The sequence below is a fragment of the Cucurbita moschata genome, unplaced genomic scaffold (genome assembly GCF_002738365.1).
Source record: "Cucurbita moschata cultivar Rifu unplaced genomic scaffold, Cmos_1.0 Cmo_Scf00018, whole genome shotgun sequence".
NCBI classification, from domain to species: Eukaryota; Viridiplantae; Streptophyta; class Magnoliopsida; order Cucurbitales; family Cucurbitaceae; genus Cucurbita; species Cucurbita moschata.
This window is the reverse complement of record NW_019268534.1, coordinates 2856361-2871216: the sequence shown is the minus strand read 5'-3', so window position 1 is coordinate 2871216 and position 14856 is coordinate 2856361. Positions and strand designations below refer to the sequence as shown.

At 37.1% G+C, this 14856-nt stretch overlaps 3 protein-coding genes and 1 non-coding gene across 5 annotated transcripts; all 4 read left to right on the top strand.

The window, feature by feature from the left end:
- The first annotated feature begins 512 nt into the window (after window positions 1-512).
- On the top strand, window positions 513-1013 carry LOC111456328 (ethylene-responsive transcription factor ERF084-like). Its single transcript, XM_023098155.1, has one exon. The coding sequence runs from the start codon at window positions 513-515 to the stop codon at window positions 1011-1013; it is 501 nt and encodes a 166-aa protein (XP_022953923.1).
- A 1293-nt stretch (window positions 1014-2306) lies between these two features.
- On the top strand, window positions 2307-2378 carry TRNAQ-UUG. Its single transcript has one exon. It is a non-coding gene; the product is annotated as a tRNA-Gln (tRNA).
- Window positions 2379-3216: 838 nt separating this feature from the next.
- On the top strand, window positions 3217-5381 carry LOC111456206 (F-box/LRR-repeat protein 4). The gene has a single exon (XM_023098014.1). The coding sequence runs from the start codon at window positions 3341-3343 to the stop codon at window positions 5084-5086; it is 1746 nt and encodes a 581-aa protein (XP_022953782.1). The 5' UTR covers window positions 3217-3340; the 3' UTR covers window positions 5087-5381.
- Window positions 5382-6718: 1337 nt separating this feature from the next.
- Window positions 6719-10664, top strand: LOC111456207. Of its 2 annotated transcripts, none has more exons than XM_023098015.1 (5): window positions 6719-7215; window positions 8559-8612; window positions 8698-8763; window positions 8845-8913; window positions 10064-10664. In XM_023098015.1, the coding sequence occupies exons 1-5, from the start codon at window positions 6895-6897 to the stop codon at window positions 10340-10342; spliced, it is 789 nt and encodes a 262-aa protein (XP_022953783.1). In that variant the 5' UTR covers window positions 6719-6894; the 3' UTR covers window positions 10343-10664. The 2 variants fall into 2 exon arrangements, with proteins under 2 accessions (XP_022953783.1, XP_022953784.1); XM_023098016.1 differs by having other exon boundaries at window positions 6721-7215; window positions 8701-8763.
- Window positions 10665-14856: the final 4192 nt, after the last annotated feature.

The window sequence follows — 14856 nt, the reverse complement described above, 5'->3', positions numbered from 1 at the left end:
AAATTTTCTTCCGAGGGCAAGTTAAAAACGCCTCAAGACAAGGTACAACTGTTGGGAAGGAGACACGATAAAATAGAACGTACCAGGACCTAGGCTAGTCTCGTTTCAAAAAGATTTGTTTCACCCTAATTTTTTGAGGTTGTATCGATTAAAGCTTCGTTCGAAGCAATTTTATTTAAAATTATTCTTTTTCCAAAATTTTAAATTAAAAAAAAACCATATACAAATGATTTTAATATAAAACTATTAGTTTTAGAATTTGATATTAAAAAAAAAGTAAATCCAAGAAATTAAAAGGGCATTTATGTCATTTGCCGGCATATATCCCTCCTGCAAAATCAAAGACAGTATATAAATGCGAGAGATTGCGGTCTCATCGACATTGATATGACTTTATAAATAATTTATTTATTTTTTATTTTCCTTAAAAACCCTTTTCAATTTATTTAATTATTTATTTTCCAATATAAAAACCCCCCACTAATCCCCTCCACTCCGTCACCACCTCCGCCATGATTAACAACCCTCCAATTCCCTCTCTTCACGACGCCGTCTCCGAACCCCAGCTGGACGGAATCGCCGCCGTCGTGGGCTGGAAAGTTCTCCTCGGCGACATAGTTCCAGCCTCAGCCACCGGGTTGAAGACGGCGGCAGCGGCAACGGGGCAGAGGAGTTACAGAGGAGTACGGAAGCGGCCATGGGGAAGATGGTCTGCAGAGATACGAGACCGAATAGGACGATGCCGGCACTGGCTGGGGACATTCGACACAGCGGAGGAAGCGGCGCGTGCATACGACGCAGCGGCGAGGCGATTGAGAGGATCGAAAGCGAGAACTAACTTCGAAATGCCGTTGATTGTACCGGTGGAATCCACGTCATCATTACCCATATCATCGAAACAGAATCGTAACGGTAATAAGTTGAAGAAGAATGGCCGGAAATGCTCGGTGGTTACGTCGGCGGCGCATTTGTTCAGTCCGGGATTGGAGCTTGATTTGATCAACGCCGATTAAGAAAAGGGTTTTGGAGGAGTAGATAAGAATATGGTGATGATTGTGAGCAATCTAAGTCGTGAGTTTGACAGTTTTAGTCGCCGTCGCCGTCGCCATCGTGGGTGCATCACACCGTACACCAACACAGTTGCAGAAGAGAGAGAAAGAAAATTAGGGTTTCAATTGATGTACTTCATATTTAGAATCTTCCATACTTCAACTTAATTATAGGTGATGATTAGTCATATCCCCCTACTCAATGTTATATACTGTGAGCCGTTCTTGTTACTCTCTTGCTTGCTTATATAACGTCTCTCATCTCTTTTTCAAAAGTCTTTCTACTCTCGTTTTCTAAAACCTTTTTCTTAAACTGAGGCTAGAGGCTCGAGCATACTCGCTTGGCCGTAGGCAGTAAGAACAAATTGGCTTAACTTACTTGTCGTTGGAAGGTGAGTGACGCACAATCGTAAGTTCGCTGTCATCAAAAGTGCGATAACTGCCGATAAGACCTTTCTTCTTAGTATTCAATTGACATAAAACACAAAGAAAATGAAAAAAAATTAAGTACAAGGAAGGTTACGTGATTTAGTGGTTGGCATTTTAGATTTTAAATTCAGGTGATTTATTTGTCCCGTCATACTGATAAGTGGCTAGCACTCTAGATTTAGACTCGGGTTTTGACTCGTGGGTCCTCTCTCCCTCCTTACCTAATTTTGAATTTAGCTTTAAAATTTAATATTAATTTGTGGAGCATATATCAATAGATATAAAACATGGTTATCACGTAAAAATTTAAATGAAACAAATGGTTCTATGGTGCAGTGGTTAGCCTAGTAACCTGAGTGGACTCTAGTTAGGACCCTCGCCTTATTCTGCCTTACTTGATCTATAAAGTTAATACTATGCTAAATCTAGGTCGGTCTCTTTAAGTGGGTTTGTTGGTTTACTCTCTGACCTCTCTCTTTATTTTATCCTCATTTGTTCTGTTATAAAGTTAATATTAATTTGTCGAGCATGTCTCAATTGATATAAATGATAGACTAACATACAAAAATTCAAATGAACAAGTGATTCTATGGTGTAGTGGTTGGCACTTTGAATTTTGAATCAGTGACTTGAGTTCGACTCGTGTCTGACTCTTGATAGGTGCTAAATTGGTTTTATGGTCTAGACTTTGAATCCAGTGACTTGAGTCGAACTCTAAGTATTACAACCTCTCTTCTCATCTCTGTTCTATGGTGTAGTGGGTGAGCACTGTGGACTTTGAATTTTAACATAAAATTTGATACCAGGCAAAAAACTAAAGGAACAAGTGGTTCTATGGTGTAGTGGTTAGCACTCTGGACTTTGAATCCAGTGACCTGGGTTCGACTCCCGGTAGGACCTCATTCTTGTTTTTTTATTTAATTTTTTTGAATTTTAATGTTAAAAAGTAATTACATTAAAAGGGAAAAAAATTAATAGAAGTTTGAAAGTTGAAGCAACGTGGAGTTTTGTTGGAAATCCAATAGAAATCATTTCAAAGTCAGTGTCTCATAAAATTAGGGTTTCACTCATCCCCCATCTCTATTTCTTGTACGCTTCCTTAACCCTTTTATATATATAATTTATAAAATATTAAATAAGGTTTTAAAATGAATTAATTAATAAAATTTAATGGGATAATGAGGGATGTGAAAAGAAAGGGATAAAAAAGGGACAGCAGAATCCATGCATGGATAACTAGCTTCATTTTCATTCCTCTAAGCAGCCTAGGGCTAGAATTGACATTTGATTTGATTTTATCCCCATAATTCCCTCTCTCTTTTTATTTATTATTATTTTTTAATATTCATTAATTTCCTTTTCTTCATTTAAAAATCTCATAAATATTCTTACACAAAAATTGTTAATATTTTATTTTTAAAATAATTTCGAATTATAAAAAATGTTCCAAACATACCCTTTAAAAATATATTAATAAATAAAGTGATGTTGTTTTATTTATATTTATATTTTTTATATTTGGTAAAATATCGAATTGAAAATAAAAGAAAATGACATGCGGGCTACTAACAACAAATTGAAATGGGCCGACATGACTGGTTTTAGGCCCAAATTGACCCAACAGACAACTAGCGGCCCCATCTTTGGCTAAAAAAAACATTTTAAAATTTAATTATGAAAATTTAAAATTTAAAATGATTTGATCGGAGGGATATAAAAGGAAGATCGTGGGATTAACGGTGGTGCCCTCAAACCCCGGTGGTTTCTATTTCTTGGAAGAATGATCCATTATATATTTCTTCGCTGATTTGCTCTCGAAATTGTTCTTCCAATTTGAAGGAATCGTGAAGGAAAAGGTGAACATGGAAGAGAATTTCCCATATTTGCCGGAAGAATGCTGGGAAATGATCTTCAGTTTCCTCCTCCAACGCCGTCACAGCCACCATTTCGAATCCCTATCTCTGGTCTGCAAACAATTCTTATCCATCACCAACACGCTTCGCACTACCCTCAGAATCTCCGAATTAACTATTCCGGCGATGTCCCGGATATTCTCCAGATTCCGGCAACTCAAACGGATTGATCTTAGAAATTTCAAGGGCGTACCTGATGACCTTCTCATTAGGATTGCGGGATCTGGATTGGATATTGAATCGCTCGATATCTCTAATCAGGCGAGATTTCCGGTTTCTGGTATGAACTTCCTTGGCTCGACAATGCGGAATTTGAGGGTTTTGCTATGCTCGAAGCTTGGGGTTCTGACTGACGACGATCTGGTTGAAATCGCTAAGTTGTTTCCGAATCTTGAAGATCTCGATATTAGCTATCCTATGAATCCTCTCGCTCCCAGTTGTTATAGTGATATTACGGATTCGGGGATTTTCGCTTTGATTCAGGGCCTGCCGCGACTTCGCAAGGCAAATCTCTCAGGAAATTCTCTCGTTACTGATAAGTCGCTTATAGATTTATCAACGAAATGTGTATGGCTTAGGGAAATAGCAATTTGTGATTGCGATTTGATCACTCAATCAGGTATTGCCAAGGCCCTGCGCCAGAACCCTAATTTGAGTTCACTCTCCGCAAATTGGATAGGGATTCCCTCTCTAAATTCAGATCTTATCGATTCGTTTCTTTCTATGAAAAATCTAAATTCTATTGACCTTTCGGAGTCAATTATTTCGGATCAGTTGCTGAATTCATTAGCAAATTCATGTTCGCCATTAAAGAAACTCGTCCTTTCCCATTGCCATGACTTCTCGTTTTCTGGAATTTCGTTTCTATTGAATAAAAATCCTCTGATTGAATGGTTGGATCTTGAAGCCGCCAATTTCTTGACTGATGAATCTGTGAAAGAGTTATCAGAATTTCTCCCGCTAGTGAAATTGATAAACCTCAGCAATTGCTCAAATCTGTCATGTTCATCCTTGTTCATCCTGGCAAGAAACTGCCCTGCTTTAACTGATATAGAAATGAAGATTGTAAATCTCCAGAAAGAAGAAGGCCACCCAACAGATTTTGTCAACCCTAAACTTATATCTCTGGATCTATCTGGGAACAAGAATTTGTGCAATGATGGTGCGAGAAAAATTGCTTCCATTTTTCCAAATTTGGAGCTGTTGAAACTGAACCACTGTGCAGCAATCACCGATGAAGGCATTGGAGATGTCTTAACGGCGTGCCCCAAGATTAGGCATTTGGAAGTGAATTATTGTACGGGAATCAAGAATTTGGTGATGAACTGTGAACTTCCATCAATGGAGGCACTGAAATTACAGAGATTAGCTATTGATGATTCAACATTAGCAATGATTGGAAGCAGATGCCCTTCTCTGATCCATTTGGATTTGTTGGGATGCTTGAAAGTGACGGCAGAAGGGGTGAAGGAGGTGGTGCGAAATTGCAGAGGATTGAGGGAAATTAGCTTGTGGGATTGCTGTGAAATTGATTGCAGTGTTATTCCATGGATGGTTTTCTCGAGGCGATCTCTGAGGGAGATAATTCCTCCCAATTTTATCTTTCCTACTGCTAATCAAAGGAGCCTTTTCTTGCGCCATGGATGTCTGGTCCACGCTGATGGGTTTTCGTTGGATCTAAAGGGCCTCTCGTAGAATTGTCTCTGTAAGCTTTATTACTTCCTGCTCTAGCTCAAGTTCCCGTTCGTTTTTTCTTTCGAGTTCAACCGTGGTTGGTCATTCAAATCATTCAAATCTCGAGTGTCGTAGCTCAAGTCCTCTCTAAGTTTATTACTTCCTTCCCGCTATAAGCTCTTGTTCATCATCATTCAAATCTCTAATCTCGAGTGCCATAGCTCAAGTCCTCTCTTAGAATAGTGTTGGGAGTTTATTACTTTCTGCTATAAGTTCTTGTTCATCATCATTCAAGTCTCTAATCTCGACTGCCATAGGTCAAGTCCTCTCTTAGAATATTCTTGGTTACTTCCTTACCGCTATAAGTTCTATTGTTCATCATTCAAATCTCTAATATCCAGTGCCATAGCTCGAGTCCTCTCTTAGAGTAGTCTTGGGTAAGTTTATTACTTCCTTCCCGCTGTAAATCCTCGTCCATCATTCGAATCTCTAATCTCAACTGCCATAGCTCAAGTCCTCTCTTAGAATAGTCTTGGGTCAGTTTATTACTTCCTTACCGCTATAAGTTCTCTCGAGTGTCATAGCTCAAGTCCTCTCTTAGAATAGTGGTGGGAGTTTATTACTTCCTTCTTGCTATAAGTTCTCCTTCATCATTCAAATCTTTAATCTCGACTGCCATATCTCAAGTCCTCTCTTAGAGTCGTATTGGGTAAGTTGATTACTTCCTTCCCGCGTTCATTTTATCTTTCAAGCCCAACAACAATAGCAATTGAAAGAGAGATTCGAATGTCTGATCTTTCATTAGAGCAATTCAACATCAACCGAAGAGGAGATTTGAATATCGGATCTCAACAAATTCTCTAAATCTCACCTTGAATTGACGGTATGTATAGTGATTTTTCCTTCACTACAAAATCATGGATTGTGATAATGATTTGTATGCTTATTATTGATAGTCCATTCAAATTTATCTGTTGGAAATGAAAAATGTTTTTTAAAATAGCTAAAATTATTTTTATAACAACTTTAAATTTTAAATTAAAATTAGAATTACTCATTAATTATTGATTTTCTAAATGGTTTTGAAATTGGATATGTTTTAAATAAATAAAATTCGATAAATAGAAAGCAGAATGATTTTAGTATAAATGGAAAATGGACGAATAATTATTGATATTCCTCATTAATATCATTTACGCGCACTCGAGAAATAAAATAAAAAACCCTAATAATTAGGAATTAGATGAAAAACCCCAAATTTAAAAAGGAAAATAATTATTGCAATTAAATTCACATTCGAGAGGAGTGGAAGCAGCCGTAGGATTGAAGCAAGGGTAGGATAGGAAATTAAGACAAAAGTGAAGGGCAGGGGTCAGTCGCACGTGTGAAAAAGATTGAAGTCACGCGCTCCGTACGTGACGAACTCATAACACCCATACCACCCGGCACATTTATATGCCCCCTTCACCGCTGCCATATATATATATATATATATATATATATATATATATAATATATTTGATTTAAATTCTATTTTTAGTATTAATATAAAAAAAAAAAGGAAATTAATGATAATTAAAATATATAATATGTTTTTTTAAGGATGGAGGGGGTAAGAGTGGAGTGATTGGCACGTTTTGGAAGGAGAGTAGATGAGGAGAAGTAATGAAGGGGAGGCGAGAGCATCTACTCCCAAACATGGCCCCATCTATCTTATATAAACCTCCCTCTATCCCCTTTACCCACTTTTTTCCTACTTCTTCTTCTTCCGCCACCAACCCTCTCTCTCTCTCTCTCTCTCTCTCTTCATCTCCGCCGCTATTTCCACCATGTCCGACGAGGAATGGGTCAACGTTGCCCTCTCCGATGACTCTCTTGTCGTCGACTTACTTCTTCGTCTCAACCGCCCTCCCCCTCTCAATCCTCTCTTTCCCCCTCTCCGCCTTGACTGGTCTGTCCGTCAGCCTCGTTCCAAGTCCATTCTTACTCGCCATGCCTCCGATTCTGCTGGAAAGAACTCTGATGCCGCCGCAAGAGCTAGTCCCACCACTCCTCTCACTTGGAGCAGCGGCGGTGGCGGTGGTGGTTGTGGTGGCGCTACCTCCATCAGCGGCGGATTCGTCGACGCATCCGACGCCGCAAGATCTAAGGTTCTGTTCGTTTCGGTTTTTGTTTTGTTTGATGTTCTTCTTTTTCTTCTTCTTCTTCTTCTTCTCTTTTTCTGAAAACTCAGTGAGTACATGGGAAATGACGAAAGTGCCCCTACGTTTCTCACATTTCTTTTTTCTTTCTTCCGTCGGCGACTTGTCAGATTTTTGCCCCCACTCCACTCTTTCTTCATACTTCTTATTATTCCCCTTTTTAAAATTACGGATCTACCCCTCTTTTCCACCGCCGGAATCGGCTAATTTTCCGGCCACTTTTTAAAATTTGCCCTAATACCCATTTCGGACAATGATGTAATGAGACGACCCATTTCCCCGTTTCTCCAAATGGATGACCTTTGTTGGAAGCAGCAAATGGGTCCAAAAGAGAGTGGGTGGTAGTCTAAAAGGGGCATTTTGGTAATTTAACGAGTACACAAAACCAGTGTAAAGAGTCAAACCCCCCATTAGCATTGGCCCCAATAACTCCACCTGGAATATGGATTATCCTCCAAAATAATAGTCAAACCCTAGACTCCACCACAAGGGTCATTTTCGTCATTTCACCTCGAAAGCCGAAAGGGCCCCTCTTTATCGGTGGCGTGTTTCCGTGGCAACGAAGTCTGTGTGCAAAATGGTGTTGGTGGTTGTGCCCTTTTTTATGTGTTGGCTTATGAAAATTATACCCCAATAAATGATTCAGTGCGGTCAGTTGCACCTTTACCTTCCTAGATTTGCTTCATCTCTACCCTTCCTTTCCCCTAATCAGACAAAACCTCTGCTTTTTAATGGCTTAGAGAAAACAGATTCCCATGAGACAGCCTGTGATCCTAAACTTTTCCCCGCTCTTATGAAACATAAATCTGTGTCCGGAAAATTGTACAACAATGTTCTTTGAGACCACACTGCTCGGTTTTGGTGAACCACCCTTGTCTGGTTTTGTCACTCAGTGGTTGATTCTGGCCGATAGCCGCTTGGTTTACTTCGTGTGCGTTGGGTGTGGGGGAAATGGCATCTATGACATCCCATGTCGATTTTTAGAATTAAAACCATAAAGCTGACAACCAGGTCAAAGTTGACAATATCTACTAGTTGTACGCTAGTGCTGTTACAAATGGTATTAGAGCCAAACACTGAGCCGTGTGTCAGTAAGGACGCTGGCCCCAAGGGGTGGATTGTGAGATCCCACCTTGGTTGGAGAGGGGAACAAAGCATTCGTTATAAGGATATGGAAATCAATCCCTAACGAGGGTTTGTTCTTGATTGGGTTGAATTGGTGGATATGATTAGTAATTAGGATTATAATTGTTGGAAAACTAAGCGATGGGTGGGTTATGAATGGTGTGCAGATTGGTTGTAAGAGTGAAGTAGTTGGAACAATGAAGAGGCCAAGAAAGAAAAAGGTACCATTTTTATTCTTTCTTTCTTTGTTTTATTCCTTCCTTTTTGGGAGCTTCATGGGCCATATAACATTCATATGGTGGATAGCAGACACTGGGAGAGCTTAAAGAGGAGGAGGCTCTGCTATTAAAGGAAAGGAGAAGCTTGAAAGATGTATGTTTTTGTTGTATGAACATGAAACTTGTTCATCTTCGTGGTCTTCTTGCTTAAGTTGTTTCCTTTTTTTAAGCACAGGCCTTGGCTACCTTGCGGGTCACTGTGGAAAAACAGAGGGATATTAATGGAAGCTTGAAGAAAATGAAGGTGAATCTTCGTGTTGGGGTGTTGTTGCTTTGAATATGTGTTCTTAACTCGGTCGTTCAAGGGTTTCTCTCTTTATTGAATGCTATTGGGAAACTTGCATTTACTTCTTTTATCTGCTGCAAATTATGTCTGAAAAGCTGCTGTTTTTTCTCTTGCTTTTGCCCTTTTTATTATGTCCTTTTCTGCTGATGTTTGCATCAAGTAGAGAGATTCGATTCACTGGTTGGAGAGGGGAACGGGAACGAAGCGTTCTTTATAAGGGTGTAGAAACCTCTCCCTAGAAGACGCGTTTTAAAAACCTTGAGAGGAAGTCCTAAAGAGAAAGTCGAAAGAGGATAATATCTGCTAGCGGTGAGCTTGGGCTTGGGCTTGGGCTGTTACAAATGGGATCAGAGTCAGACACTGGGCGATGTGTCAGCGAGAAGGTTGAGTCATGAAGAGGGGTGGACACAAGGCGGTGTGCCAACAAGGAGGTTGAGCCGTGAAAGGTGGTGGACATGAGGCGGTGTACTAGTGAGGATGTTGGGGTCCGAAGGGGATGGATTGGGGGGTCCCACATTGATTGGAGAAGGCGAGTGCCAGCGAGGATGTTGGGGCTCGAAGGGGGGTGGATTGTGAGATCCCGCATCGGTTGGAGAGGAAAATGAAACATTCTTTATAAGGGTGTGGAAATCTCCCCAACCTCTCCCTATCAGACGCGTTTTAAAAACCTTGAGGGAAAACTCGAAATGGTAATCCCAAATAAGACAATATCTCCTAGCGGTGGGTTTGTCCTTTCTAGGCTTCCCCTCAGGGTTTTAAAACGTGTCTGTTAGGGAGAGGTTTTCGCACCTTTATAAAGAAGGCTTCAGATCTCACGAATTTAGTTTTGGAAAAGATGTTGTTCATCGTAACAAAGCTCGAGGTTGATTCTAAGATAACGAGCAAGAAGAGAAGCCAAAGAAAGTTGTTCTGATTCAGTGCGGTTTTGGCAACCGATGAACTTTGTAGCGTCGAAAGGTCTCGCTCGAGCTGAGAGCGAGAAAACTTATGACATCATTTTACATTGAAAGCTTAACCGATCTTAATAACTAGAATGCTGTTCTGATAAGTAGAGAATAGGCTCATAATGTGTTGCAGAAGCTAAGTTGTTCTTTTTGAAATTCTACAGCTTGAACTCGAATTACAGCAAGGGTCGACCGTTCCAGACGAGGAAAATTCCGACCAATCGCAACTGCAGAAGCTACCGAGATCTATATGCAACACTACACCCATCGGAGTCGCTGCATTCGGTTGCAACGGCGTCGATGCTTCTTACCAATTAACACTGCCAAACGTTTCTTGCAAACTGCAGGAGATGGGAACTTTAGGGACTGTTCGTTTATTACCCGATCTTAATTTGCCTTTTCAGGATGATTCTGGCGCCGAGGCCTTGTACCGAATGAGCTAGGAACATTCAACCGAAACGAACAAATGTTAAGCTACCTTAACCGAAAGGGACAAAGATCGACAACGACAACAACAACAACGATGTAGTTCCTAAATTCTAACCCTGTCATAGGCTCGAGTTACTTGTAACTGTAATTACAAAACCAATTTTCTCAGCTTCATATTCATATAACATCTTTTTTTCCCCTTTTTATAGTACCCGAAAAAGATCGAGAACGGAACCGTGTAGAGACCTCGAAACCCCTTTAGCTGTTTAGTTATATTATGTATTCACAGGCTTCTGCATCTGATTATATAAAAGAGGTTGATTATGAACACTGTAATTACTGGATAAATGCAAACAGAGGAAGATCCATTGAGATCAAATGGCCAACAAAAGTTTGAAATATCACTTGCGTTCTTCTGTAGCCATTGAAATGAAGAGGATGAACATGATGATGTATTGCACACAAATGATACTCATAGTTGATGAAGTTAATACTCATAGTTAATCAAGTTAATACTCATAGTTAATCAAGTTAATACTCATTACTAATATAAGAAATGTCTTTTCCCCAACTGGTTTGGTATATTTCCACTAATAGTAAAGAAGCACTAATGAAACACCTTGTACAAAAATAGACTAATAAAAATGGAATACAGAGATATTTTGAGATAAACTGAGATGTTTAACCAAACCCAAAGCAACAAAAGGGACACGGCTAGTAGTTAACTCCTTCCATCTAGATTTTGAATGGTCGTTCGATGAAATCACGTCTAGATCTATTAGATTTGAATTACCTCAAAATGTACTGTAAAGGAACGTGACTAGTTATCAAATTCTCCCTACCCAGGAAGTTATATATTATTTAAGTCGTCGTGTTGCCTTTTACTTGTAGTCATATAACGTTACTTTTAATCTTTCAAAAATCTCTCTGCCCATGTTTTCTAAAGCCTTCTTCTCAAAACGAGGCCAGAGGCTTGAGCATACGTTGCCTTACAATAGGCAACTCGATCCCAAATTGGCTTGACTCACTCAGTGTTGGGAGTGAGTGCTGCACAATCATAAAATTCTACTGCAAAGAAAAGTGCAATTGTGACACTACTCATTCCAAACAGCAATCAAGGTACATGTCAACACGGTCAGAAAGTCTAGCAAAATGGCTATCAATACTTAATTAGGCCCATTTCGAGTCATCACCCTTTCCTTTTGCAATCACAATCTCAACCAACCTATAGTGATCCATCTTGTATTACGAAACCATAATTCAATATTATATCCCCTAAGAAGCCTTTCATGTCTCGATCTTGATCTTGGAAATCCGGTCTAGTTTACAAGTTCATCTATCGACGAGTACAAGCAAGCACTCCTAATTTTATTTCACCTAGGTGTCCACCTGAAATATGCAGTTGAAAAATTTAAACATTTGACTTTCGAATAATTTTTTATTTAGAATTTAAATCTTTAATCTAAAAATATAAATGTAAGTTTCTCGAACTTAATCGCACTCCGACTAGCGGTGGGGTCCTTTTGATGTCAATTATTGTACTTTATTTGGCTAGATTCCTTTTTTACTACCATTTAATATATATATTTTATTTATTTATTTATTTGAATAAAGGTTAATTTTGGAGTCAGAGTTTTAGTTGAAAAGATTTTGTCCATTAAATAATAATAATAATAATAATAATAATATTCTTATCATTATTATTGGAATTATTTAGATTTGAAGTAATAAATAAGGGGATTTAATTGTCAAATGAATAATAAAAAATAAAAAAATAAAAAATAAAAAGAATTTCTGTACATTTATTGCAATTCATTTCTCCCAGCCATTTAATAATTACATGTATATCTTTTTCCAATTGAATTATGAATTTAATTATGACTAACAAAATATAAAGTTGGGCCCATTTATTCATTCATCAAATAACCTCTTCAAATTATTATTTTTTTTTCAAAATTAAAAAAAAAAAAAAAAAAAAAAAGGCCTCGCCCGTAAACAAACCACGATCACAACAGGTATGAGTTAATGACAAAAGTAAATAACTAAACTCACTCGAAAGAACCCTAACAACATAACTCGAACAAACAATAGATAATAGTCTGAACGACCCAACAAATCACTTGGGAAGGGAGCAAGGCAGCATTATGGACATGAAAGTTACACTCCTGCCAAAGATGGTGGGTAATAGCAGACCAAATCATTTGTTATACCTTATAATACAGATGATTGTCTGCACTGAAGTAGAGAATCCTGTCAAACTTCATGCGCGGGAGAAATGCTCACCCTACGGGAGCATATCCTCCCTAAATAGCTCAGTTAAAGAAGGAGAAAAATAAATGGTCTCGAGACTCAATTTGTCATTCTTTTAAAAAAAGCATATACATCAAAGCCATCAAAATAGTAGTAGCTAATATGATCACACATCTACAGCCTATCTAACACAACAAACCATACTATAAAAAAATGAGAATGTTACCTCCAAATCGGAGTCTAGACTAAGACAGTGGCAATAGGAAAACTCTTAGAACGACAAGGAAGACAAGCTAATTGATCCTCTTCATCAACTTCTGTCTCCACAAAATGTATCTAGCCCGAGAGGTCTACCAATTCTCTCAAACTAGAAAGCCAACATCAAGAACCACTTAGTTGTTCTCTTGTAGGATCAAACTATCAACGATTTCATAAACAAACGAAATTGTTTGAAATGTTTCACCGAACAAAAAAACATCCCTAAAACAAGGGTCGTAGACACAAGCAAATACTTAGGGATTCCCACATATGTAAGCACATGGATGTTTTCTTTCAATAATGACCAAAAAAGTGTTTTTTTTTAATAATTATTATTATTATTTCATTTCAAATTATTCAAAATTCTAATTATTAAATAAATTGAAACTTTTAAAAAATATAATATAATAAATAAATGAAAATTAAAAATAAATAAAAACCAGACAAAAAAGGTTGTGTGGGAGCAGGTAGCCCACTGCGTATCTGTCAGTGAAGGAAGTTTGAGATTCTTGTTGTTTTTTTTCCTTCCTTTTATTATTATTATTATTATTATTATTATTATTATTATTATCGTTTATTTTTATTTATTTTATTTTTTGTTTTTTCACTACCCATACTCGACAAAGAAATAATAATAAAAAAAATAATTCATCTTTAAACACTTGGAATTATTTATTTTAATTTGTTATCTTTTAAAAAATTATTTTAACTTAAACTATATCTAATTTAATATATACATTACTTATGCCATAATATTTAAATATATAATTGAGGCCATATTCTTCATCAGCTGAATAATTTTAAAAAATAACCCTAAAATAATATTTAAAAAAAATTAAATTAAAGCCTATTATAAGAATAATTAAATATTTTAAAAGTTCCTAAATTAAATTAATCTTATTCATAAACCACTTTGCTTCGGTGGAATATTCAAATGGTACGATCTTTTACTAATTTAAGTTGGGTAAAACACTGTTTGAGACGATAGTATTAATGAACGCTCTCGAGCTGGAAACTATCCTTCTTCTTATAATGAATTTGTTCGAACAGTTATCATTGAAGTTTTACAATGGCGTCTAATATATTTTTAAAATCATTAATAAAAATCGTTAGATTATTATTTATGTATCATTTTTCTTAATTTGTAGCCATACACTTAGCAAAAATGATAATTTAAGTAAAAAAGAAGTCCTTTTTTGCAAAAGTAAGAGTATGTTTTAGTAATTATTTTAATATGATGGAAAAATACATTTATTTGTTTTTATTTTTGGAATATAAAATAACAGTAAATCTTATAAAAATTTGTAATAATAAAAATATTACACAAAAAAGAAATAAAGATGAAGTTGATTAAAAACGAATTACAACTTTCCATATAAAACAAAGCAATTTAAACCATGTTTTTTAAATTTTCAAAATCATCGGGTGACCCGTACAGCAGTAAAATTAATTCACCGTACTACTAAATTACAAAAATACCCTTATACTTAATTATTTTTAAAATACCTATTTTTTTTATAAAAAAAAATTCTAAGAAATATGTGACCATTCCACGCTTTTATAAAAGGAATGATTTGTTCCTCGGTCTAATATGGAGAAGTTTTCACACTTTTATAAAGAACGTTACATCACGAGAGATCACACAATTCACCGATTGTAACGACCCAGATCCACCGCTAGCAGATATTGTCTTCTTTGGGATTTCTCTTTCGGGCTTCTGCTCAAAGGTTTAAAATGTTTCAGCTAGTGAAAGGTTTCCACACCCTTGTAAATGGTGATTTGTTCTCCTCCCCAAACAATGTGGGACATCATATAGAATGTTTCGTTCTTCCATGTGAGATCTCACAATCCACCATCTTCCCCACTTAATAACTATTCTCCCACCGACGTGGAATCTGACAGTATTGACCGAAATTGTCACAAATTTATTTCTAAATTTCTTTACCTTTTTGAAGTCTTAAAGGAAAAAATATAAAGAAAAAGTGGTTTGTTGGGGTTGCTGAAGCAGTCCTTTGTCTGT

Bases quoted from the DNA above. Each gene is read 5' to 3' on its own strand.
- LOC111456328 (XM_023098155.1), top strand. From the start codon at position 513: ATGATTAACAACCCTCCAATTCCCTCTCTTCACGACGCCGTCTCCGAA.
- LOC111456206 (XM_023098014.1), top strand. From the start codon at position 3,341: ATGGAAGAGAATTTCCCATATTTGCCGGAAGAATGCTGGGAAATGATC.
- LOC111456207 (XM_023098015.1), top strand. From the start codon at position 6,895: ATGTCCGACGAGGAATGGGTCAACGTTGCCCTCTCCGATGACTCTCTT. The intron at 8,764-8,844 runs GTATGTTTTTGT...TTTTAAGCACAG, and splicing joins AAAGGAGAAGCTTGAAAGAT to GCCTTGGCTACCTTGCGGGT. The intron at 8,914-10,063 runs GTGAATCTTCGT...GAAATTCTACAG, and splicing joins GAAGCTTGAAGAAAATGAAG to CTTGAACTCGAATTACAGCA.